Source organism: Amphiura filiformis, chromosome 17, assembly GCF_039555335.1.
Source record: "Amphiura filiformis chromosome 17, Afil_fr2py, whole genome shotgun sequence".
NCBI lineage: Eukaryota > Metazoa > Echinodermata > Ophiuroidea > Amphilepidida > Amphiuridae > Amphiura > Amphiura filiformis.
In genome coordinates this window covers 16,450,667-16,478,203 of record NC_092644.1, presented here as the reverse complement: position 1 = coordinate 16,478,203, position 27,537 = coordinate 16,450,667, and the positions used below count along the sequence as shown (strand labels likewise).

The 27,537-nt window shown below is 36.9% G+C and overlaps 3 protein-coding genes across 3 annotated transcripts; 1 reads left to right on the top strand and 2 right to left on the bottom strand.

Annotated features, from left to right (window-relative positions):
* Positions 1-673: 673 nt before the first annotated feature.
* LOC140137010 (nose resistant to fluoxetine protein 6-like) lies at positions 674-9,204 on the bottom strand. The gene is made up of 7 exons (XM_072158671.1): positions 9,038-9,204; positions 6,387-6,479; positions 4,571-4,678; positions 3,465-3,606; positions 2,748-2,934; positions 2,085-2,230; positions 674-859 (listed from the first exon to the last, which is right to left on the bottom strand). Exons 1-7 carry the CDS (start codon positions 9,202-9,204, stop codon positions 674-676), a joined length of 1,029 nt encoding a protein of 342 aa, XP_072014772.1.
* Positions 9,205-9,512: 308 nt separating this feature from the next.
* On the bottom strand, positions 9,513-16,374 carry LOC140137009 (O-acyltransferase like protein-like). Its single transcript, XM_072158670.1, has 6 exons — positions 16,038-16,374; positions 15,229-15,395; positions 14,617-14,686; positions 13,128-13,224; positions 11,823-12,109; positions 9,513-9,697 (listed from the first exon to the last, which is right to left on the bottom strand). The coding sequence occupies exons 1-6, from the start codon at positions 16,372-16,374 to the stop codon at positions 9,513-9,515; spliced, it is 1,143 nt and encodes a 380-aa protein (XP_072014771.1).
* Positions 16,375-20,002: 3,628 nt separating this feature from the next.
* LOC140138246 (uncharacterized) lies at positions 20,003-27,247 on the top strand. The gene is made up of 8 exons (XM_072160160.1): positions 20,003-20,129; positions 22,042-22,153; positions 22,577-22,626; positions 23,140-23,268; positions 23,656-23,858; positions 24,379-24,456; positions 24,577-24,785; positions 25,173-27,247. Exons 1-7 carry the CDS (start codon positions 20,063-20,065, stop codon positions 24,739-24,741), a joined length of 804 nt encoding a protein of 267 aa, XP_072016261.1. The 5' UTR covers positions 20,003-20,062; the 3' UTR covers positions 24,742-24,785; positions 25,173-27,247.
* The last annotated feature ends 290 nt before the right edge of the window (positions 27,248-27,537 follow it).

Genomic DNA, 27,537 nt, shown 5'->3' with positions numbered 1-27,537 from the left:
GGATATTCATACGTAGTGGTAGATAAAATGAATTAAAGTTTTAAATTCAACAGTACACTATTTTTCGCTCACCTGGAACGTTTTCACTAGTCCGACTAGCGTCTTCAGCAGATGGTGATGCTGTGTTGATATCTTGTCTCATAATCGGGATATCTCTCACTGATGAGAGATATCAACACAGCATCACCATCTGCTGAAGACGCTAGTCGGACTAGTGAAAACGTTCCAGGTGAGCGAAAAATAGTGTAGTGTTGAAGTTACAACTTTAATTCAACTTATGTATTAACTGCCCTCAATCTCCAGCTCATTGTATTTAGAACACGGCATGGATCCAGCATTGTTTTTAATAGGAGACTGCACCCTTGCAAACGTGGTCATAAAAAAAAATCAACACAAGTATTGCACACATACAAATTACAAAGATTATTAACACATTAAAAGTTCAAACATTTAAAAATCATCACTATTTTAAAAGAAAGAAGCCCCCAAAATACAAGAGAGGCAATATATTGCAAGTTAGAACCAGTTTCTCCAATGTCATAATGGTGCTTTTTCAGCATATACAATCCAAATTATTTTTAGAACACTAGGTTTTCGAGTGTATACCCGGACGCTTTTCATATATGAACGCCTGTGTGTCCCCGTTCTATACGATTTACAAACGCTCTCCTAGCTAATCTTTTAGTAGTTTTGATGTTTCGGAGCCCCGTTCGGAGCTCTGTGTTATAACTGGTGCTGATGATGAGCCTCTCGTAGGTAGAATCAATTTCTCCAATGCCATAAATGGTGCTTCAGCACATACAGACATGATATATGCTGCTGCATAGGACAACACTAGGTTTCCTAAGAAGAGATAGATCTGAAAAGGAAAAGGAAAAGATCAAAATGTAACCACGTAACGGTAAATATATTACCGGGTATAAAGAAGTAAAGGGAAAGTTATCTCTCTTTTTTCTTGTGGGTCTTTACATGGTCATATTAACTCCCCTTCTTTACTCAAATGATGTATTTTGGAATTTGCAGGAGAGCATTAAATAGCTCTTTTGGAGCCTTCAAGTAGAACTGCTTAGAGCATTTACAATAGAATGTAAGGAGGGAATGGTCAACTCAGGAGAGCAAAAAATCATCATCCTGTATCAGATTTAAGGAGAGCAGTGGAGAGTGATTGCTCTCTCTCTCTTCAAAAGGCAGTCCCTTTTTGTGGTAATGCAAAGATTTAACCCAAAGAGTACCGACTCACATTGTAGCCCCATAAGTATAACCAATCTTTTTGGGTTAGTCTCAAAAAACACATGATGTGATCATCGTACAATCATGCAAATGTTGTTCTGGTTCCATTGCAACACTCAAAGTGTTGGGTGATAGGATTTCATTGGTGCTTCATGCTTATTCAGACCAGTTACCAATACTTTTAGTATAGATTGTAATAACTCCGAAGGAGACTTAAATATCTATGTTAAATCGTGTTTTTATCTTCACAAATATGGGTAGACACTAGTATAATGGCATATCATCAGAAAAAGAGTAATAAATAACAACGAAATTGTCAAAAAACTTTTGATCATGAAATGTTACGAATAACTTATATTATTTGGCAAAATTAAAATTAAAATATATGTAAATAGCGCCCTCAATCTGCACACAAATATACAGTTTATAGAATAAAAATAACACAAAGAAGCAGAAAAAGATGAATAAGTTGGAAAAGAAACGAAAAGCTATATTAAAAACAGCTGGACATATTTGTACATATTAGGCTTATAGTTGTTGGTATTGTCCAGATCTAGAATTGAACATTATATAATGTTTTGTTATAAATTTTAATAAATGATCACATCAAACAAACCCACTTTCAGATGCAAGAGAAAACCTGCAAGAGATGGTATGGACTCAACGAAATGCACATAAAGTCGTCTGGACGACCGGGGGTCCAATCTAGTAGAAGTTGTGCAAAGAGGGGGCACATTTGTAAAACTAATTCGATCCCCTCTGCATAGGCGACACTGAGATGAAGGAACACGATGCATGACATATTGCGATAAGCATCATATCCCTATGATGACACCTTCCATATTGAAACTTACTATATTGTAGTCACTGATGGCATGAAACGGTGTGACGGCACTCATGTAGTAGACATTCATTACGATAGGATGTAGTAGATAGGCACAATATGCGAGCTTAGCTAATGGTGCAAAAGCTGACCAACCAAGTATACTGTTTACCGGGCCTAAAACAAAGAAAATATAGGTATAAGACCAAAATATTAGTGAACAGATGACAGGTGGAATGTTTTGGCACATCACATGTATATTTTTGAGTTGTTCATTGTTTGGGTAGAACACAGGTGTAGCAAAAACAAGGTTTAAGGCTTCGGTTGGAGCCGGTTTCTATTGTTCTAAACAATGGAACGCGGTTCAACCGGCGGTCGAGTTTTGAAGCCAGCCCCAACTTAGTAGATAATTCAAAACTTCTAAGTGCATTCCGAGTTTGGGTGTCTTTGAGTTGTACAAAATTAATATGGACTCATTAGGTTTATTAGGTCGAACAACATGTACGTATCGCCTACGATATGGAAGTGCCGGCGTAAGAGATAGACAAATAGAGCATACGAGAAGAGACTGGAAAAGGCAACCTCAAAAGGCTCTCCTCCTAGTATTCCTCATTCGACCTTGTTAGATATAAACCATCTACAGCTCTTTCCCTCGCCCTTAATTGTTATCTTTCCTTCCATATGGTTTTCCTACCTCCTTTTCCAATTGCACAAGCGAATGCAACCCATGCAACAGCCGATGACCATAATGTTCTGGACACGGTTTGGTAAAATACTGCTTGGGGTTGTGTCTGGTAATGCCCCTGGCTTGTTCCGTATAGACCATAAACCATTCCAACGCCTGTTGCTAAAGCATAACACCATCCTAGCAGAGCACCCCACTGAATTTAGAGATGAAACAATGTTGCGCCTCGTTTACGGAGTTTAGGGGTTGGGGTAGGGTAGTCTTGTAATGAGACTAGTAGAGTTGCACCCTATTCGGCAATCGCTCCTAATTTTGTTATTTTGTTGATGTTGCACTTTGCAGATCAGACACAAGCCTAATGGTTCAATTATGGCATAATTCCAGTCATTGAGAATTTTGTGCCAGTTGCAAGGGAATTTCATTCCAAAACATACCGATTTATTTTTACCAGGTATTTCTGAGGGAATCAAAATAATCAATTCTCATTGGTCAAGGGTAGGCCTATCAAATATGCTTTATAAATTATATTATCTGTTATATTTTTAGGGTATAAAATGTTGGCGAAATTTTGTTCTTTTTGTAATCTTCAGGTCCCATTAGGTAATATTTTTCATCATTTCAAGTATTTAGGGTCATTTTCAGCCTCTCGACACGACTCACTAAGATCCAGCACACACCCAAAAAAACCCAAAGGAGGGGGCTTAGCTCACTGGCTCTCATCCTCACCTTTGGTATTTTCCATTGTTTCTTTGACATCTCATACAACACGTAACCTGCAATCATGCCGACAAGGTAACAGTTGATTCGAACCCACGGTTTGTTGTAGATATAATTCATACCATAAACATCGGTAGAATTCTGAAAATTCCTGTTTAAAAATCAAAATGTTTGTCATAGATGTGTCATTACTGTTATTTAAGTTATCATGGTTATGGCTAGGCTAACTGGGGAAAATAGAGAGTTTGCGATTTTAATGTGATGAACTGCAACGACATTTTACACCTTTTCAAAGTATGATGAAATCTATTCTGAATCAGTCAATCGTAGAATTCCCACACCACGCACCAATTGCTGTTGGTAGCAAATCATGACGTTCTAATGACAACAAAAGCATTAGAGAATGTAGCAAAATCTCGCGTTTATCATGTTATAAAGCGAGTGAAGGTAACTAATAGAACAAGCAACAGGATTTTGGAACCGAGGGGGCACAACTTGTAAATGTACCGATGGAAATATATTTTTACCGACGGAAGTTGTGATTTGTTGACCCAAATTTGTTTTGCATGGTTTGTGAAGAGCAAAAAAAAAAAAAAAAAAAAGGATATAGACGGTACTAACATAAAAACACATAATTTTTATGTGTAATTGACAATTTTTCATCATTTTCATTTTCTTTACAATTGTCCCCTTTTTCCTGTCACCCTGGGTGAAAAATAGTCTATTGTTAACCCATTTTTTTTTTCAACAACGCCTTCCGTCTACCGACGGCCTTACATGAACCGACGGCCATGACGAGCGGGGGGGGGGCACAAGTTTAATGTAAGAACGCGTCTTTGCAGCTTCATATTGAGGTCTGAAAAGTTGAAAAATACAAAACCAAAAACAAAAACTCGGTGTAGCAAGAATCCACCCTATAATTACTTAATTAACCTTATCTTCAATAGGTAATGTGAATTCGTCATGATATTGAATCTCACAGTTTGGCGAATTCTTCTTTTTTCAGCGATGTTGCAATACTTTTGTTTAGAGTGTGTATAACCCAAAACTGAAATGTTTTCTGGCAACTTTTACGCAAAATTTAAATGTAAATTTAAACATTTTTCTCCACTTACGGTTGTGTCATAATGGCAGATAGATCATGTTTCCATGACAAAACTGCAAGACTTGTAAAACATGCAGTCATGAGAGCAGCAATCACAGCATATCCAATCTTGTAATATCTAAAGGTAAAGTCAGAATATCAGAATATTATTTTGTGAGATCACTGCGAGTATAGTGACGGGTTGGGTCACGTGGAGAGGTAAATAGTAATAATAATAATAATAATAATAATAATAATAATAATAATAATTACAAATAATAATAATAATAACATAATATTAATTTATCTTGTTACATTCACATTTGGAAATGAATTTGGAGAAAACCTTTTGTTAATAAAATACTATGCTGAGCCACCAGCCTGGGTGACTCACGCTCCAGTAATTTCAGATGATTGAGCTCAGTAATACATCAATTCATGGAAACAAATAGATAATCAGCTTATCGGATTAAAAGCTTAGAGGGAAGGTCTTGCTGCTCAAGGTTTTCTCCAAATTCATTCTCTAATGAGGTGGAGTGTTAACATACCTGTATAAGAAATAGATAATCAAAGGACTTATCATGAAAAACTGCATATCATTTGCCAAGTACCACGACCACGTAAGACACTGTAAGTACAAAGCAACGATGCATCATCATCATCATCATCATCATCATCATCATCATCATCATCATCATCATCATCATCATCATCATCATCATCATCATCATCATCATCATCATCATCATCGCGCTATGCTAAGACCACCACTTTCATTGTCATAATCGTGTGAATAGTTTTTCGGAATCTGAATTTGAACTAATTCTTATATGCATATTCAATGATATCAGATGTGACAAAAAACACTTACTATCTCGTTCATATATTTTGGATATATGTTATTAATGTACAGGAGATTCGTCCACCAATATTTTTGGCAAGCGGTGACAGGACTTGGCAGTTTTCCGGGGAAATCGGTGGTCAATGCCCAATAGAATGGTCCATTGGTGAAATGTGGTACCAGTGTAGTCCAGAGTATAATTATAAGCATGTATACAGGGGTCAGCCTGTTGGCGGAAATGAAAAGTTACATAATAGTTTTGCCATTATGGATATCCAACAGGATTGAAACTTCCTTACACCCCTTTCCAACTTTCCCCAACCCAACACTGGAACGACGTCAGTGGCCAGTGGTGTACCGGGGGGATGAAGGAAATTAAATTTTGCCGCCCCTTCTCAACAGCCCGAAAATGTTGAAATTTCCCGCTTTTTTTTTAATCTCGAAGTGCGAAAGTAATATGCGTGTTCTCGTTGTGAAACTTTCAATTTCATATTTTTGACGCCAGAGGAAAAAAGCACTTGGAATTCCAGAAAAATGCATGTGAAGTTTTAAGGCGAGTGATTTCAAATGTAAAATCATGAGCCTCGTGTCACATGGGGGGAAATGGGAGATATCACACAAAAAAGCCAGATTTCCTAAAATAACGACAAAATCTGTTGAAACAGGCTGCTTAATTCTGCAAAATTGTGAAAAATGAGGAGAAGTGCTGCTAAATATGTGTGATTTACCATTTTCCCCCATGAGCTCCCATGTGACATGGAGCCTAAAAGCCACTCATTGACTTTGGTGGGCTATTTTGAAACAGTCACGGTTGCACATGCAAGTACTTCTTTTGAAAGTCATAAACAAGGTATAGCAGTCGCTGATAGGATGCAACTTTTAGAACACGGGTAATACTTCTATTGCACTCGGCTCGGAAGCTAAATGCGATAACTCCAAGGCGTGTGCGATTATCTTGACTAATGCATTGCACTGTTTATTATCCTTATTTTAATCTTACACTTACCTCCAAAATCTGTGAAAGTAATAAAGTGCCCAGTTCAACTGTCCATCTCTCTTGTTGAGTTTATTTAATGTGAAATATGTTACTAGCATGCCACTGCAATGACAACCATGTGCTTATTTAAAGATTATTACAAAATACGGACGTAGCTTTTGAATACGCGGATTTAGGGTTTCTCTACCGGAAGTAAATTTGTGCCGAAATTTCTTCCCACAATGCAATATGCGTATTGCATAACAAAGGAGATGGATTAACCTCCGAATTGTATCTATTGTTATGCAAAACGCTTATTGCATTGTGGGAAGGAATTTCGGCACAAATTGACTTCCGGTAGAGAAACCCTAAACCCGCGTATTGAGGTAATTCATTCTTTTTCAAAGTTTCATTCTATTGTTAACAAAATCACTTCAAGTAGGTACATAGATAAAGCACAACCATGCGTCAAAGATATAATCAGGACCGGATTTACCTTTTAAGAGACCCAGGCTAAAATTTGGAGGCCCCCAATATCACCGTGAGGAAAGCATGTGAAGACCTGAGCGCAAGAAGACCACTTGGCCCCTCAACATGTATACACTAAAGTTACGTATAGTTTCTTAGGGATTAGTGGGTTTTAGCGGGTTCGCCGTCGGACAAGTTTAGAACTGTCAAGCTTTCGTCAGGAGTAGCTCTGACTTCTTCAGGACAAAGTACCTAAGATTGAGACATGTAGACCGCCCCTTGTCTACTGATGACTCTGAAAAGAGTCGTTCACTGAAGACTGCCCCTTGTCAACAGAGAACAAGCAGATCTCGCCTATCTGCTAATATAAAGGTTTAGGTGGCTCTGAAAAGAGCCGTTTGCTGAAGACTGCCCCTTGTCTACAGAAACAAGCAGATCTCGCCTATCTGCTGATTTTGTAGGTTTTGGTGGCTCTGAAAAGAGCCGTTTGCTGAAGACTGCCCCTTGTCAACAGAAACAAGCAGATCTCGCCTATCTGCTGATTTTGTAAGTTTTGGTGGCTCTGAAAAGAGCCGTTTGCTGAAGACTGCCCCTTGTCTACAGAAAACAAGCAGACCTCGCCTATCTGCTGATTTTGTAAGTTTTGGTAGCTCTGAAAAGAGCCGTTTGCTGAAGACTGCCCCTTGTCTACAGAAAACAAGCAGACCTCGCCTATCTGCTAAATTAAAGTTTGTTGGCTCTGAGAAAGAGCTGTTCAATGAAGACTGCCCATTGTCAACAGTGAACTAGTAGACTGCATATACTGTAGTAGAAGTATACGGCTTACCAGGAACCGTTTGGCCACTCATGGAGTTTCTTAGGGGTTTATAATGTTTAATACATGTTCCAGGGTGAAAATATGAAAGGTTGTGAAAGATTTGTTTTGGCCCCTGAACAGCTGAACATGTATAAACATTACCAAACTATGCGAAACTATACGCAACTTTAGTGTATATGCATGTTGAGGGGCCAAGTGGACTTGAATTACGGTCTTCTTGCGCTCAGGTCTTCATGTGCACTCAAGTGGCCAAGAGTTGGTTTTCGTATAAGATCGACAGTGGCTGCTAAATCATTATAATTTAGAGCGGGGACGGGCATGTTTTGTTCCGATTTTAATAGGACAGTTCCGCGCGAAGCGCACAAAAAATAAATTTCATACCATGTTAGCCACGAATGAAGGTAAATTGTGCTATTTGAAAGGCTAGTGCGCAAGAAGCGATCAAAATTTTACCATATTTTCGCCAAAAATCGCAAATAAATAGACTAGCATTCCTCAAATGGCTACAAATGAAGTACACGGTTGAGCGACTCCAACGCAATTAAGTGCTATACGTGATACTTCAGTCAAGTAGATAACGACCTTGGACATCAGTTTATGAGTTTACACTTGCACCCATACAAAAAAATGAAACAAACCTCAGAACGAAGAAGGAATCCACAGCAAAAAAAGCATTAGCAAATATCTGACCGCTAAATCGGTGGATAATTAATTGAAATGGTACTGGGGTATCTGTAACAAAATAGATCAATGAGTAAGGGTTTTAATGAGTAACTTTAACTGCTGGAATAAAATATTTATTCAACTTGTGAATGGTATTAGTCGATATATAAAATCATCCTTCATTTAACACCACCTACACTATACTTCACGGTTGTTTGATGTACATGTATATAGAATTTGCTTCATTATTAGCTAAATGCAAACTATAGGTGGCGCTATTTATCCTAAATCATATTTCTTAATTTGCAAGGGGTAGGTGATCAATACTGCCATTAAAGCAGATGGAATAGGTGAAACAAGCAACAAACAAATTTCATATACATATTTCATCAAAAAATAAAAGAAATTATTTGTATTAAAAGCTTGAAACAGTAATTTCCAGTAAATAAATAGCGCCACCAATTTGGTCAGAAATAGATACATTTTATATCCGAAAAAACTGTTTAAATGTTGTATAGGTGAATAAGTTTGTAAAAGAGGGGAAATTAAAGTTAAAAATGACTCAAAAGCATCTGTTACATAAGCATGATATCCATATTAGCTGTTTAAGCCTAAAATTGGGTTTACATGTTTTGTTTGAAAAACTAATACATAATCACATCAAACAACCGTGACTTATCATCATCGCATCGGCATCATCATCATTGTCACCATCATCATTAATATCACCTACATCACATCTTCATCACCACCACCATCGCCATTACCAATATCACCGTCGACATCACTACCTTCATCAATACCAGCACCGCCATCATCATCGGCATCATCAGCACCACCACCACGGGCACCACCACCACAACCATCATCATCATCATCGGACCTCCTTCTCATCCTCATCGTCCACTATCACAACCACCACCACCACCACCACCACCACCACCACCACCACCACCACCACCACCACCACCACCACCACCACCACCACCAACCATCACCACTACCACAACCACCATAACCAACACTATCATCATTATCATCGCAATCATCATCACATCATCTCCTCCTCATTTTCCCTTCTCCTCCTCCTCCTCGTCATTATTATCGTTATATGCTTCCTTCTCCTCATAATCATTGTCCTTTATATCATCATCGTACTGTCGTCGTCTACGTCATCTGTTTCCCACACAAACAGACAAAAGTTATTATCAAAGCATACCACTAAAACCGCCAATCAAACTGGTTGTATGTCCTAGAATAATCCAAAACATGCTGAGCACACGGATCCCATTCAGAGCCGCCAAATGACTGTATGGCCCTGACTTTTGAATCGTCAAAATCTTCTTTCCATTTGTTATAGCACAGAAGCATATTAATATTTGTTCAATCAAGTCTGTTGTGAAAAGTATTGATACAGGTTGTCACAAAAATTATACAATTTAGAAAATTATTAGACAAACATGTCATTTATTGATTGTATTTAATTTGGTCGACAAGGTAAAAGCTAAAGCTACTATCTTTGTTTCAATAATGGTCTATAAGCGAAGATATGGCTATTTGTTTTAAGTAGTCGTAAAACAGCTTGGGCTACTTTGGTGCCTTTGTGTAGCAAAATTGAATAGATTCAGCCCCGGATTTACCATAGGGCCAGATGGGCTCGGGCCCAGGCCCCCCCCATATTGCCCTGTGCAGTATGCATCCTCCATTTTAGCCAAAAACACCATGTACAATTTTGCACGCTTCGCGCGCACTCGCCTGTTATATAGCAAAATTAGCTTAAATTCGAAAAAGTCTGAAATTTTTTCGCGCGCTTTTTTGCGAGCAAATGTCCCAGTAAAATCTAAAAACTTGGCCACATGAATGCACATGCCTTCCTCACGGTGCGTTTGGGGCCTCCAAATTTTCGCCTGGCCCAGGGCCCCGAAAAGACAAATCCGGCCCTGAATGGATTGAGTTGAAACAGCTTGGGCCACTTTCGTGCCTTTGTGTAACAAAAGTGAATGGATTGAGTTGAATCATGAACCACCTGGTCGATGCTCTTAAGATGTGTAATATTAAACAATTAGGCATTTGAAGTTTTAAGAAATATCATGTGTTATTTTTTTACCAATGTCAAGAATTTTTTTGACGATAATCATACAAGTTCATATTACACGGTATAAACTTGATTATGTGCGAACATGGCAAAAAGTGGCCCAACTCGGGCGATTAAGTGAAATCGGTTGACAAGTAAAATTCTTCTGTTAGCCAAAAATATTTGTCCAATCAAGTCAGTTGAGAACAATGCCGGTTAATGTACATGTAGTTGTAGAAGTTAGTTAAAGCCATAACATTTTCTGTTTTTATGAGGGATCTGGAAAGAGCGTTTTGAGCGTTTCGACAGTATTTTTGTGGGACATGAGAGCACATCAGACATATCGAATTGCATTACGAAGAATGTATTTCTCATATCAAATAATTTTCATTTTTTGAAATTTACGATATAATACAAATTTTATGACAAATTATTAAAATTTGATATTTTTCACATTTTTGATATATAACAGTCCTCTAAGTAAATTTTTATAAATCTAATGACATATGACATAAGTTCATGTAGCTGGGAGGAAAAGCCGACGATCAATTGACAATTTTGACCTTTCATATTGAAGATATGGATTTTTTCCCAAAAAGACCTAATTTTTTTGGTGTTTTGGGAAAAATCCATATCTTCAATACGAAAGGTCAAAATTTTCAATTGATCGTCGGCTTTTCATCCCACCTACATACACTTTAAGTTTAAATCATCAGATTTATAAAGTTTACTTCGAGTACTGTTAAATATCAAAAATATCAATTTTTAATCATCCAGTGCCATAAAATGTGTATTACATTGCGAATTTCAAAAAATCAAAATTATTTTATATCAGAGGGACATTCTTCGTATTCAGAATGAAATTCGATATGTCTAATGTGCTCTAATGTCCCACAATAAATACTGTCGAAACGTTCATACCCCACCCCTTAAACGATTGTAATATACTTCAGTAAACTAACATACCCTTCAAATACCAAGACTTATGTGCTGTAGTTTTGTCAAAATGCGAGATTTACGATTATTATAACGATTGAAATATTAGTCGAACGCTTAAGCATTGTTCATAACACAGCACGTACATGGCGTGCGGGTGGTCGTGAAATGAAGAAGAACCGATCCGACTCATGTTTGAAGATGTGGCTGGCATTGGCTACACATGCGCTGGTATTATATACCGATTTTATTTTAATGGCTCTTCTGTTTGGGCCAAAATTAAAGTAAAAAGTAACATTTTGTGAAAAGAATACAATTCTATTTCTTATGAAAATTTTTACAATATGGCTTTAAGTGTATCCACAAAAATGTTACATATGGTACGAAATTTATGACTCTAATACACCATACATTACAAGAAACGAAACAATTTTGTGTTTAAAATTCAAGTTTTTAATGCAAGAGCCTCGGGTTAATATTGTTATCACAATATGTAGCAAAAACTTACCAAAGATCGTCTTTTTTGGTAAATTGGAGAACAACAGAGGTGTATTATCTGGAATATCCACAGCGTTTTTATTTTGAACTGAGCCTTTTACAGTGTCCCTCATAGTTTTCGACTCGATGGAATCAGCCGTACTCCTGTCAGCTGATTGACTTGTGGGCTGATTGAGTATATCGTCAATATCTTTCTCTTCGTCGTCGTCGGTTGATAATATTATTTTTCGTAGATACCTGAAAACGCCGATTCCCGTGCCGCCAACAGTGAGTAAACCCAGAATAGAAAATATGCATCTACAAGAAAGCAAATGTCAATGGTGAAGCTTTGATGCCAAAAGTCACCTTCTGAGATCCGTCACTGACGATTAACACTTTCCCTCCCCCGGTTTATTTTGTCTCAATGTCATATCTCTGCTTAATATGTAGCTAAATTATGGTCTCTAGATGATCATTAGTATTTGGTCAAAACCAGTCAAACATTGCATACATGTTAAAAACTAAACTTTTACCAAAATAATTGAAGGCCCAAATTTTGTGAAATCACAATGCCTCTTTAAATGGACGTTTTTATAATGTGTACACATGGTATACAGGGCGTATCAAAATGATTGGTATCCATCAAGTTTGATGTTCATAGAAAAGCCTGCCATTTCAAAATGCAACATAGGATACTCTTGAAATGTCTGGAATATATGTGACCTGCTACCACGAAATCAGCGTAAAGTCGCAAGATGTTAGTCACTCAAAACGCCCTGGCTACTGTGTTGGTGTTCACTCACCTGTTAAAGCCACTAAGTATGTCTGTATGTCCGTTGTGAATGGGGCACAATGGGCCATTCACGAAGGATAATACTACTGGCTTGTACAGGTGGCGGCAAACAAAGAACATCAACTTAGTTAGACCGAATATCTCAAAAATACCAACTCAACGAAATGAGTATAAGGGCAATTCCAATCATCATTCCGCAACGCAAAGTTTGCATATTCAAATTAGGGTTGTTTGGAAAAGCTTCCCCCACCTTAATCTTTCACTTACCCAAAATAGTTTCCATTATACTATTCACCTACCTAATTAGCTGCTGCATTAATAAGAATTCACGTGCAAACTTCGTGTTGCGGAATGATGTTACTTGGAATTGCCCATAAAGTCGAGGCGACTTTACGCTGATTTCGTGGTAGCATATCACATGTAGTTGATGACTTGTTATACAATTAATCTAAAAAGCATTTGATTCTTATGTTGAATGTTGATGTGCCATTATCAATGAAAACTTGTATACAAGAAAACAAAACAAATTAAGAGTTAACTTACAATGCAACAATAGCACCTGTTGAATATTCTGGGTCTATGCTACAAATGGTATATGGATTGTATCCGAGAATATCAAGAAGAACAGTTCCGAGTACACCTTGAACGAAAATGATAAAAAGTAAAATACATATTTTATTAGACATTTTCAGTGAAAATGAGCGGATCAAACTAAGGCGTTGTGCAATAATTATGAGCCCCCCGAGGGGGTAAAATTTCCGAACTGCCCGCCAAAAATCGCTTGCGCCCCCTCTCGGCCTGCCAAAAATCGCTTGCCCCCCCCTCTGCCCGCCAAAAATTCTTTGCCACCCCCGTACAAATGCCAACATTTTGGGATCCCAATTTGCAAACCTTAAATGGTCTAAATATATGTTGCGAGCACAGCGAGCAGGAAAATTTGCATATTAAAGCGTAAACATACAGTCAATGAATTACAATGGTTTATAATGTTTACTTATCCGTACTTTGGCGAAATCTGGATCTTCTTCGATATTAGTTGGATTAATGGCCAATAATGGCTATGCAAATTAACTGGTTCACACGTAACGTTTACGTGTACTGCACGACACTACACTTCAAGTAAAATCTGTGCCGAAATTATGTTAACATTTTGTCATATTATACTGTTACGAGTCGTAAATAATTCAAGGCCAAAACACTCTTTTCCAAAATACATTTCAGAATGCAAAACAAAACTCACTATTTGTTTAAGTTAACAATATCAATAATTTTGCCAGTGAACTTAAATATATACAATCATTCAGAATCAGTCAAATACACTGTTTAGTAAGATTATTTTACAAGCAGCTATACTTCTGGTTGTTGACTGCAAAGCTCTGATGTATAACCTGATTCACTTGACCTGCAAAGATCACTGTTCAGCTAAGTCCTCTGGCGACTTTCATATCCTTTGCATAAATTCCTCGCACAGATGACAATTTCCAAACTGGTGAGCTTTTCACCTTTTCTCCCAATTCTAGTGGAAAACAGCCTCTGTTTCCATTTACATTGAAAGATGTGTTGTTTCATAAACTAGACAGCAGAATATATTCCTTTCTTGGAAGAGGTACGTACTGTGACGTATTCTAGATCTTCTCAGTTATTACTGGATAGCAGAACGTTGACTACATAAGATATGTCTGGTTCTGCAATTACCTTTTTTATGCATATGGATTGTAAGTACATAACCTAGCCCACAACAGCACTTTCCAAAAATCATGTACATTTTCTTATATACTAAAACATTAAAAAAATCTCATTATATTAATAGCTCATTACTTCATTCACGGCATATGATGTAATCTGGAAATTCCAAATGATATTACTCAGGGCACGTCACAATACTAACATCCGCAAAGACCTCATTTTATTGATATCTCACTACTTTACATCCACATTAAGCAACAGGGTTTAAGTTTTTCGCATGATGTAATATAATAATAACATTGCATCACATGGGGATTTCCCAATCCACAACACATATCATTTTTACCTGATAACATCATTTGGTCCACCTCGGCAGCATTGCAACTGTCAGGAACACACACGCTTAAATCGATATTCTGTTATATGAAAGAAAAGAAGATGATACAGAACTTAAGTAATTCTAAGATTTCAATAAAAAAAATCCAGGTCCAGCATGATCTGATTTGAATTTACTGGTGTCTATAGATGTTCTCGATCCAATTGCAAATGGCCGAATATTGACTATGACCCATTTGAAAAAGTAAAAGGTAACGGGGATCGCTACCTGCTCCACAGCCAGTCTGAATACCTTCACATTAAAAACACCGGTAATCATTTATTATTATAATTGGTCGAGAGGTAATATTGGTGAAGAGCCTTGCTTAAGTGCACAACACGTTGACGCAGCGGAGATTTGAACCCACGACCTCGATCTAGATTAAGGTCATGTCTGCAATAAGGAGGTGGATCAAACAATCTAACCTTGAACAGCACAAAAATTTTAGTTTCAAGAAATTGATACATTTTAGAATAAAACGATGATGTTTAAAGAGCAGGATGTTTATTTGGTAAGTCTAAGTTGAGTTATTTTTATATATGCGTCCAAGAACTACACAAAATTATAGGCTGTATTACTTACAGGTATGACAGTCGGCTTACTTGCAGTCAATATTGTCAAGCAATAGCGTCCATTGAAATCACGTTGAGGGAGAGAGGCTTTTACGTCCAGACATTGGTCGTATCTACCTGTCCAGAGAAAATTTCCATCCATAATTCCACTTTGGAGTTTGCCAGCTGCATCCAACACTATGGAAAATTGTTCGAAATATTAACTGTATAATATTTAGGTTTTAGAATTTTCCGCTCGGGCTAGTCAATTGTTGATATTTTTATATTTCGGCACTGTTATGGACCAAATAATGTCCCAGGCTCATAGAATGGCTCCAATTGTAGAGGCCTCTAACCCAATGACACCTTGTGTCATCAAGTCTCTCACCGAATGACCCCCCAGTTTTAAATCGCTGTCCGCTCAGTTACGGTATTGCGAAAGTCAAGTACCCCCTCCCTGTATTGAGCATTAATGCATTGATTATTGGCAAAATATTAGCAAATATTACATATTAATGAGCTTTTTTAAACACTTTAGCTCATCTGAAAACTATATCGATACAACAGAATTGGATACAAAGAACCGAATATATTAAAATTTATTTTATATGAACACCGTATGTCCGATTTGCTTCAAAGAAAGGCATTTTGAGCAGTGTACTTTATCCTATATACTCAATAGATTTGTTAAAAAGATGCACAGAACATTTGAAAATGCCTAATATTACACAGTAAGGAACGTTAGAATTTAAGTATGGAAGGATACCGATAAGGACGGAAAGAAAACTTAAAGAAAGAAATGGAAAGTGTGGGACTCAGTAACAATATTAGATAACTTACTGTTTAAGACATACATCTGTCCTTGAGAAAGATCCAACATCATCTGAATGAAATCTTGCTGGCATTGATTCGACACATTTTTAGGCATGTCTATAGCCAATACATCCACAGGCTTTTCTTTGGTTTCATAATTGAATAAATCCGTAACTAAATACTCATAGAGTGTGCCACTTGCAAGGGTTTCTGCGAGACTGCGGATGTCTTCAGGGGACTTTGGTTGCTTTATTAATGATAGTAATGAATACTGTGGAAGCCTTTGTCCATGGATGGTGATAACAGCGAACAGAAGAACCACCAGCAACAGTGTACATTGTAGAGGTTTATTCTGGTAACACATTCTACGTAAATTTCAGCACATCGGTGCCTCCCTAGCTTTGATACAAACTTGGAACAAAATAATGCAACTGTCATGCATGTACGAAATCCTCTGTACGAGAAATCATAAATATTTGTAATCACTTTCCAAATGCGTGAATAGCCAATGTCCAAAGTTTACGTAAATATAATAATAAAATTTAAATTATTATTACATATTAGTTTGTCTTTTCTGACGTTGGCGCAAACCAAGACACAAGTATTCCCGGGCTATCTCTATTGACGTGCTTACCGCTACAATTCACAATAATTATATTATCAATCACACATGAAAAAACAAATTAGCACTTTTGTTATCAGATTCAATGCATTTGTTTACTTTATCCACATCAGAGTATCATTTAAAGAAAGTTGTCATTTCGAAAGAGTCTTAAATAATTTTTAATACGAGTTACTCAAAGCTTTTAGGTATCTTGGTCTTGCTCGCAATAGACGGTTGATATTCAAAACGTCCAAAATCTTGATGCTGATAAAATATGATCATAAATTTAAGCAATAATTAAATTGTTATTTTGTTTTAAAATAATAGAATACAACGTACCATTCTTTTAGCTACATCTCATTATTCGTTTTCTGACTCGTTAGGCTTAATCACCTTCTATATTTTAATCACCTACTAATGATGACAGAAAGACATTTACTTGATTGATCGGCAAATATTGCCATCTGGTTCATAAAACAAACTAAAAATGCTATCGTTTTGGAGATGTTTCTAGCAGAGAAATATGGGCTTCCAAAATCCGATTGCCTGAAGGTGGCAATATCCCTAATTCTTAATGTTATAGACCGGGAGAAGATGAGGATGGGCAAAGTAAACAATTTGGGAAGCTGACGCTACACTACTGTTCTTCATGCTTATTGCTCGGCAGTCTGAAACTGAAAAATGTCCCATCGGGCATTGTGAAAATCGACACCTTTTGCTTTTTAGACCTCGTTATAACACCTCGAGGCTATGTCCTTGGAATATTCCTCGGTTTCAAAGGCAATATGGATCGATGTTTCACAATACTACAAACAACAATATGACGACTATTTTAATGTATAAAACTACCTAATTAGATTAGACCTTGTCACATTCTACCGTCATTTGAATTGTTTTTCTGTGTGTATTTTCTGCCCGGATTTTCTGTGTATTTGTTAAGCAAAATATGCAATTTACAGTATCAATTTTTCCGCGCGATAATTATAATTGTATTCATGATCACAACTTGGAGCAGGCATCGACCATACGGACCAAAATACGCTACTATACATCCCTAGTCACTGCTGACATCATCTGTAAATTGAATCGTTAAAATCATTTCTTTAACGGTATTACTTGTCAAAAACTTTTACCGAATTCTTTGACTTACGAGATGCAGTAGATAGTTAACTTATGCAGTGATTGATCACATGGAAAGTTTTGGCTACAAAACGATTCTCTTATAAACGCATATATGCACAGTTTCCACCTCAATACACCTGAGAACACAATTTCGTCCAAGGGCTTCCAAGCAAGCAGTGAATTGTGTTTACACAGTCTTTGTTTACACTACACGGTTGGGTGCATAGCATCATAAGAGATGTGTGTGCTTCTAGCTGGTGACTAGTGGGAAACAGGCATCTGCACTCTCAAAACAAACTTATCAAAATGGGATCCTTTCAATTTTACAAGGGTTTTCTTCAAAAATGGTAAATTGAATAAGGAGTCAAATGTCAAAAATAGATTAATACTTATACATATTTGTTATATTTCTGACAAGTATTAAGCTTTTATTTGACCTTAGACCCCTCATTCAATTAACAATTTTTGAAGAGGAACCTTGTAAAACTACAATGTTTAATTATCAAGGTAGACGATCAAAGGTCAAATACCATTGGTTGCCATTTGATCCTATTTAGATTATTTACCTATGCAATATTTGTCGCCGTAACTCATCAACTAGACATGGAGCTAAGGGACGCACCATTAGATTCTCAGGGGTGGGGGGCATGGGAGTTTGGGTCAGGCAGAATTTTTTTTTTCGCCGCCGATGGCGGCGGAATTTTTTTTTTCGCCTCCGAGAGCACCAATTTTTTTTTTTTTCAATTTTAATGTTTTTTTTTATACAAAGTTGGGTGGGGGTTTTTTTTTTACTTATCAGTGAGGCAAAAAATTTTTTTTTCTTCTGACTAGTGGGCATTTTTTTTTTTTTTCGTCTCACTAGTGGGCGAAGTTTTTTTTTTTCAAAAAAAAAACTCCCATGCCCCCCCCCCCCTGGAAATCTAATGGTGCGCACCTAATGTAAAGTAGTAATATGTTTCTGAATTCCTGTTGGTAGACAAACGATTTCCAACAACTTTCACGAAAATCGGAGCAAATTGTTTGACCCCTATGCAAACTGGAAATTGACCCTTGACCTGATGCGGCACATAACTTCTGAACCAAAGGTCGTGTTGAGAAAAAGTTATATATTTGTAATTCTTGGGCCTAGACGAATAATTTGATATACCGTGAAGTGATATTTGAACACTTTCAATTTTTGACCCCTGTATAACCCTATGGGGTCATTTTGGGGTCATTTATTTCAAAATGCTCAAGGGTGCCAGGGTGACATCCGCCAGATTCTGAAACAGTAGGTCGCAGAGATATAGAAAACACCAAAAAAATTATTGTGTGGACGCTACTTTTAGGTTTTTGACTTAGGCACCAGGCTATTATAGTTTTTCAGTGCTTTGTTAATTTTTCATTAATTTTTAAAAATTATTATTGAAAGTAGTCGGAAACATGATGATTCGTTGAGGTAACATGTTGGGTTATCATATGCAAGTGGTATCAATTTAATTGACACAACCTTGTTACTTTTTTTGCTGCAATTGTTTCAAAATATTCTTTCAAAAACAGTATTTTTGATTATCGTTTATTTATTTATTATTATTTGTTGGAAGTTTTTTTCCACCATATTCGGATTTCAATTCCATATTGGCTTTTCAGTTTAGTTGAAAAAGAATACTACCCACGCAGGGAGGGCGGAGCAACAACTGATTTTCATATAATTCGCATAAAATCTGATCATTTATCTCAATAAAACAGTTTTCAGTTTCAAATGCACTGGGTAATTATCGTTGATAAATGCATAAAAATACAATTTAATTTCATTATACCAAACACCACGCATGGTGATAACTAATCGTTTTGCATTTAATTCCCATTAAGCCCAATCAGAGAAATTATACTGGTAAGTAATACCTGAAAACAAAGAAAAGCAGTTAAAGCTAATTGCCCTGTAATTATGCTGTTATATGCATCAAAATATAACACAATTCTATTGGCTTTAACCCCCATGAGAACTACCTGCCGATTGGCCAAAATGAAGATTGTGTCCAATTTTGAACCAATCAAGGAGGGTATTAATATTATCTGCAAATGCAATTTTGTCAATGAAAAGTTTAAAGCCACTTTATAATTGGCAATTGAAATGAGGATTTCAAGTTATCAACCAATCAGAAATGCTGTTAGATGATCAGTAGTGTCCTGGGGGTTAATGACGCTATTAACAATGTACACGTGGCGCTTGTTGCTGGAAATAATCTACCAACTTAGTGGTAGTTTGAAGTTGTTGTTGAGCAGATAAACATCGTCAGATTATTGCTTGTCACTGTTACTCACAGACGCACCACCTAACCGCACGATGAAATTCTTCCTTATTGTTGGCCTGGCAGCATTTGCTTCTGATTTTACTCACGGCATTAAAGCAGGTAAAAAATATTTTTGTTTCCTTTTACTCTAGTTTTCTTCTTTAATTTTTTTTTCATCTCATTTCGGCTTATTTTCATAATCATCTCCACCACTTCCATCTTCTTAATTCTCTTTCCTTTTTGAATCTGGTTTACATTGGCGATAATAATATTGTTATCGACTTGCTTCTTTATCATTTTTATTTATTGATAATCATTCTTCACATTGACGAACGTACAAAAAGTATCCGAGCACCAAAGCTGATAGATTGAAACAGTTGTTCTGCGTATTTTGATACCTCATTCGGTACGATACGACTTTATTATTTTTAACTTGTAGCAATTTGAATATAAAAACTTTTCAAAAGTAACAAGAATTTGCATTGACTTTTCCTCCAAGCACGCCGATATTGATTACGTTCATCCGTCAGGCTTTATTGAACCCGTAAAAAAGGTAGCAGAAATCACCTTGAAGGAGAAAAATATCTAAATTTGTCATTCAAATGAGTGTACGCAGCACAAAATTCACCATCTATCGACTACTTTATTTTATAATTTAGATTTTATTATTGTCTTTAAGGTTAACAACATTTAAACTGTTGCAATGTGGTAGTTCACAGCATCTTGCGAATGGTAGTGAGCTTTGGCAAAAATTGCATTGATCATTTTATAGCGAGTTTGTAGAAGAATTCTAATATCAGAGATATACTTTTTTTAGGTTCTGTGGTTCTTGAGTTATGTTGTAAAGAGGGCTGAAACAACAACACTTTTGTAAAAACATATACATAACTCATTAACAACAAAGTATATTATTTTTAGAATAAATATTTGCAAAACATCAAAGTGTTATTTTTCAATATTATATTGATTTAGATAATGAAAATCGAATTTTTGAATGCTTCGACCAACAATACATATTCTACCCTTAAGATATTGCTTTCGTTTTAAGTGTTCGGATATTTTATGTGCGCGGCATAGTTTGAAGGGTGGGCCCGGGATGGAGTTTAATATATGTGACCGTACAGCACGAATGAGCCGTAAATGTCCTCAATTGTATTCTGAGTTACAGTGTAAAATGGGCATGAAGGTCGTATTCATAGGTATTTCAATTTGGTGCTACGTGTACCTCATTTAATGAGTATTTCTACAATTCGCCGTAGAAGTAGTGATGTAACGGGATTAATTACCATAGTGATAGATGATAATTTTCAATTTTTGAATGTATTGCCCTGCACTACAAGTAGGCTGCACTCATCACCTGTCATGTGTGTGTATGTGTGCAATCATAGATTGTACACAATAATGTTCTTTTCAAAGACACTTGAAATGCGAAATCTCCATAGAATTACGACCCAAGTCTGTATGCCTATTCTTTGATAATCAATGGTGCGATGCAGAGATACATCGTACGTCTAGTGGGTGACAATACATTCAAAAATTGTTTTTACCTAAGTTGAACCACAGAGCTTTTGACTAGTATTAAAGGAACCACGTTTACTTTGGCCCTATAGCGCTATTGGTGCACCGATAGGTACCGATGGTATTAAAGGAACCACGTTTACTTTGGCCCTATAGCGCTATTGGTGCACCGATAGGTACCGATGGCTGTTTCTATCGTACCCTAGATATCAAGTCCCCGCACAGGCTGTAATTTCCGGAGGGTTTTCTCTGGTTTATCTGCCTGTGTATGTTATGATGGTTATGTTTCCATTGTAATTTCACTGATGTTAGTTGTATAAGTGTGCGATGTGTGGTTCTTTTTTTTCCCTGTACAGTGCAATCGTTTTTTATCCCAATAAAAGATAGTACTATGCAAATATTCAGGGAACGATAGAAAGAGCAACGGTCCATAGTGCATCCACTCCATCCACCGTTTTGCTCTTGCATGTACCAGTCACATCTGTGTTTGTTTGTTTGTTTGTGCATTGTGCAGCTTCCAGTGCCGATCATGAAACGAAACTTGAAGGTCACCTAAAACTAGATCTTCAAGATGACAAAGTATGGCTGTTTCACGTTGGTCTATGGGGAAATACAGAGCAATACATGTAAGTCTTTTAAATTCATACGTCTCTAAGCGTCCCAGAACTTTTCCTCCATACCCTTCCTGTACGCTAGCCGCCCCGCCCCTCTGAGTCTCTGAAAAGCACGATGATGTACAACGTAAAGAGAGGGTCCCGTGGGTTGTGGTAGTTTAACGCACATAAAACTGTCCTGTGTTATCGATGTTTTATTAATCACAACTCTTGTTACTATAATGTCATACTTGTTACTGCGCATCTCGCTTTATCAGACTGGTAAATGATTTATACTTCTTCACATGTTCACCAAAGGAAAATCAAAGCCAAAAAAATTAGTTTTGAACTATAAAGACATAAAGGATGTTTATCAGTAATTATTGCAGCGTTCTCCGTTTCACTCTATAATGAGGGGATACATTAATCATTACTTTTCTTGTTTGAAAATAACAGCAACGCTGAAGGAGTGGCCGCAGGTTTTGACATTGACGTTTTGAACGCAGGTAAGACAACGGCATTGGACTATTCCATTGAAATTCATACACCCCTATGAAAGATATTACCTTTATCTTCCACACAGGAAGTATGTATTTCAAATGGATTTCCTATAGTGTTGGAGATCCACAAGGGACATGTGGATTTCTTTTGGAATAAGTGCCAGATTAGAACCTTTATAAAGACATGGAAAGGCGTGGTGTAGTGTTACCAGTGGCGTCACTGTCACATTTATGGGTACTAGACTTTTTTTGGAGACACCTTGTATGTCTAATCCTAGTTGTCTGTTATTTTAAATGCATTAAAGATATGTAACAAAGATGAGTTAATTAATGGCGCAATATTAATCAGAAAGTGCAATTAAAGGGCCTGTTTTTAAACCAATCGCCATATAAGTTAATCATAAAGTTCATTGGAAAACAGATACGTTTTACGAAATCAAACATCTGAATTTTGATGAATTTCATGATGTTCTGACTTAGCAAAATACTTTGTTAATATTTTCCATTTTAATCTTCCAGTGTGCAGGATTGCAGGCAAGAATTGCAAAACGGTGTATGACATTACCACTAATTGTGTGTACAGCGTTGACAAGGAAGACCCACGAGGTGGTGTTGGAATGATGGCGGGATGGTATGAAGGATGCATAGGTAAGTCACGTAACCATTCTTTCGTAATTCACCTTCTCGAAAGCCTTTGCAATTAAATTCTACATACGTTATGGCGATGATGGCTTTGTGTATAGAGGGCCCTTGTGCAAAGCAGTGCTGGACCACTGATCTTGACTACCCTCTTTAGATATGTCTGAAATAAAATAAATAAAATATATGTTTGTTTTTTTGTTGGGGTCAAAAATCATTAGGGGGTCACTTCCGGTCCAAGACGAAATACCTTCAAAATGCCTATTCTGCCACACATAACATAGCTGAGTGATATCACGTCATCAAGGTCATAAAGGGGTCACATCACGGTTGTGATCAGTGGACCTTGTCTTGTTTAAAGACTCTTATTGTTTATTGCCATTGTTACTGTCACAGGCTGGAGAAACACGACGGAACGTCGACGTTATTTTGATTTCAGCGACGATTACGTTCAGCCAACGATGGAGGTGTTCGTTACTTTACCAGGTAATCCCGGCGGTTTTGATTATCACGATTTGACGGCCAAAAAAATTGGTTTCATCAATGGGTTCTCATCCAATGAACAATGCGTGGCTGCTTTATATGGTGATAGTATCATCGTAAGTATATAAAAGAGTGTCTTGGAGAATATGTTAACTGTTGAATCGTCTTCCATTCTTGATTTCAACATAAATTCTTAAACACTTGAAAAAGTTCTTGCAATCTTATTGGTTCTTAGCCATATGATATGATATGACACGACATTACGATATACTCGCTATTTGAACCATTTGAATGGGTTATTCATTGTAAAATTTAATTTGATTAGGATTAATATATTTATTTGAATTTGTTTAAAAATTATGAATTTATGTCAAAATTGCTCTGTTGAACAAACACAACTAATGTTGTTGATCCCATTTAGGGGTAAGTTGGGACATGTGTAAACATTACAAATGTGTCAAAAAATTATAATTTTATATTACATGTATAAGATCGTACATTATGGCATTACGTGCGTCCAATTTTTCGACCACCGTCTGGACACGAATCTATACAGGATACGCCACGACTCGAAACCATTGTGAACTGGAATTACCAAAGTAAACCTTCTGCGTTATTCATTTTACAATGTTACAGGGAGCAGATATCCCACCTGAGAACGTGGTGCAGTGTGCAGGAGTTTCTGGCTGTATCCAGGCACTTGAAAACAACGAGGTAAGTTTCAATTCGATTGATATTACTCCTAAAATATGATCTATTGAGAAATGGTATTAATTTAGCCTTTTCTATTTTTGCATGTATAAAATTATTACATCTCTCCGTTTCTCTATTTAGATCGACGCATGGTTCATTCTTAGCAGTGTGGTTCGTGGTCGATCTGATGTAGAAATAGTCTCGGAAGAATTGGCCCTTGCACTCCCGGAGGAACAGCCTTATGGCTCGCAAAGACTCCCGTGTCTTGGAATGGTTTCAACCTGCACTGAAAAAACTCATGTCTAGCTCGGAATATAAGGAGCTTTGCCAGAATATCGTTGATGAACATGGTAAGATGGGTAAGACGCAGAGAGGTATGCACTGTGCGGACTGTCTTAAAGCCATATTATAACATTTGCTGAGGAAAACGCCCTAAAAAAAATTTTAAATTCTGTTTTTACACGATTGTAATGTACTTTAGTCAATAAAGATACTCTGCAAAAATCAAGACTTTAGGTGCTGTAGTTTTGTCAAAATCCGAGATTTTGAATAAAACGATGGAACCGGCGTTTTATTATTACGATGGAAATATTAGTTTCTTGTTTAATGTATGTCATACAGGAAGTCAAATAATGACATTCTAAAAATCTCAGTCGACCATCCCAAGAAAATCTGTTTGATTTTATCATGCCATATGATGTCACTTATGATTCTTTTCTTACTATATACATTACTAGGTGACCAGCCTGGACGAGGCCCCGAAGGAACGTGTTTTAATAATCTTCAAGTTCGTTCATGTACACACTGCTAGTCCGGCTCGCCTCTAGTCTGACACGCCGCTAGTCCGACTACACAAATTCCTTATAAGGGTGTGTCAGTCCGAGAATGAAAAACACTGCGCTAGTCCGAAAAAAGAATGCGCTATATAGTCCAAATCTGAAACACTTTTTCAGTCCGACACGCCGCTAGTCCGAATCCGAAATACACTGCGCTAGTCTGAATCGGGAAAACACTTCTTCAGTCCGACACTGCGCTAGTCCGAAACTGAAAACTACAGCGCTAGTCCGAATTTGAAAAACACTGCGCTAATTCGAATCTGAAAAACACCGCGTTTTTCAGTTTTGGACTAGCGGCGTGTCGGACTAGCATATTGTATTTTTGATTCGGACTCCCGGCGTGTCGGACTGGTGCAGTGCATTTCAGATTCGGACTAGCGGCGTGTCGGACTAGCCGAGTGTCGGACTAGCGGCTTGTCGGACTAACGCCATGTACCCGATTACTGATTGTTCAGTAGCTGATTACTGAATGGTTAGGAGGTGATTCCTGATTGGTAAATTCTGGGATTAAGGATATCTAATTTGCATAACATTGGCGGCCATCTTTGACTTTTTAATTTAACCCTTTGATTGTCGGCAAATTACTAGAGTCATATAAAAATTAAATGTGTTACGTCGAACTTGTATTGTTGTTGTTGTTATACAATAGGCGTATTGTTAATGTAATAGTAGTAGTTACTGAGGCCAAGTTAAATAAACGATTATTGAACGATTACTGATTGTTCAGTAGCTGATTACTGAATGGTTAAAGGGTGATTACTGATTGGTAAATAGTATCTGGGGTTAAGGTTATCTAATTTGCATAACATTGGTGGCCATCTTTGACCTTTTAATTTAACCCTTCGATTGTGGGCAAATTACTAGAGTCATATAAAATTAAATGTGTTACGAACTTGTATTGTTGTTGTTGTTGTACAATAGGTGTATTTTTAATGTAATAGTAGTAGGCTAGTTACTGAGCCCAAGTAAAATAAGCTATTATTGAACGATTACTGATTGTTCAGTAGCTGATTACTGAATGGTTAGGAGGTGATTCCTGATTGGTAAATTCTGGGGTTAAGGTTATCTAATTTGCATAATATTGGCGGCCATCTTTGACTTTTTAATTTAACCCTTTGATTGTCGGCAAATTACTAGAGTCATATAAAAATTAAATGTGTTACGTCGAACTTGTATTGTTGTTATTGTTATACAATAGGCGTATTGTTAATGTAACAGTAGTAGTTACTGAGGCCAAGTTAAATAAACGATTATTGAACGATTACTGATTGTTCAGTAGCTGATTACTAAATGGTTATGGGGTGATTAGTGATTGGTAAATAGTATCTGGGGTTAAGGATATCTAATTTGCATAACAATGGCGGCCATCTTTGACTTTTTAATTTAACCCTTTGATTGTCGGCAAATTACAAGAGTCATATAAAAATTAAATGTGTTACGAACTTGTATTGTTGTTGTTGTTGTTGTTGTTATACAATAGGTTGTAATGTAATAGTAATAGTTACTAAGGCCAAGTAAAATAAAAACAAAATCTTTCATGTCCGGGTTTTAGAAAAAAAATGAGGAAGAGAGTGCTTTTTATTTGTTATTTTTTATCGCATAATCTGTGTAAATACCCATACGTAGAGCTGTTTTTGCGGATACAATAGTAAATGCCTGGAAAAAGGAAGAGGCCTTTTTTATTTGTTGTTATGAGAGGTAAGACCCTCTAAGTATCCACCGGATAAAATATTTTTGTATACGGTGATGTACGTTGACCGAGTCCGTCGTGACAGATGAGAGCCATAACAATCATTCAAAACGGGCCTCCGCAGTCACTATAATGCAAATGGGGTGTGGTCGTACGGTTTATAGTTGGCACCTCTTTATCATTGTGAATTAGCATACCAAATCACACAAAATCATCAAATCACATATAGTATAATATTATATTACACCGTAATTTATATCTAAAATTATTTTAAAATATCTCTCGGTAAATGGTGAATAAAAAAATACAATTGCAAGATGTTTTTCATTTCGTTAGTGCGTCATTCTAGACTTACGTTTTGTGCAATTATTATGAGCCCCCCACAAGGGTAAAATTTTCAAATGCCGTGCCAATTATTGCTTACTCACCTCTCGGCCTGCCAAAATATTGCTTATCCTCACCCCCTTGGTCCCAAAGAATGCTAAAATCCCACTGGAACACACTGAAATCGTGACAATTATTAATCCAACATTTGTTCTGATACTTGGTGGAATTTATGTTGCAGAATAAAGCATA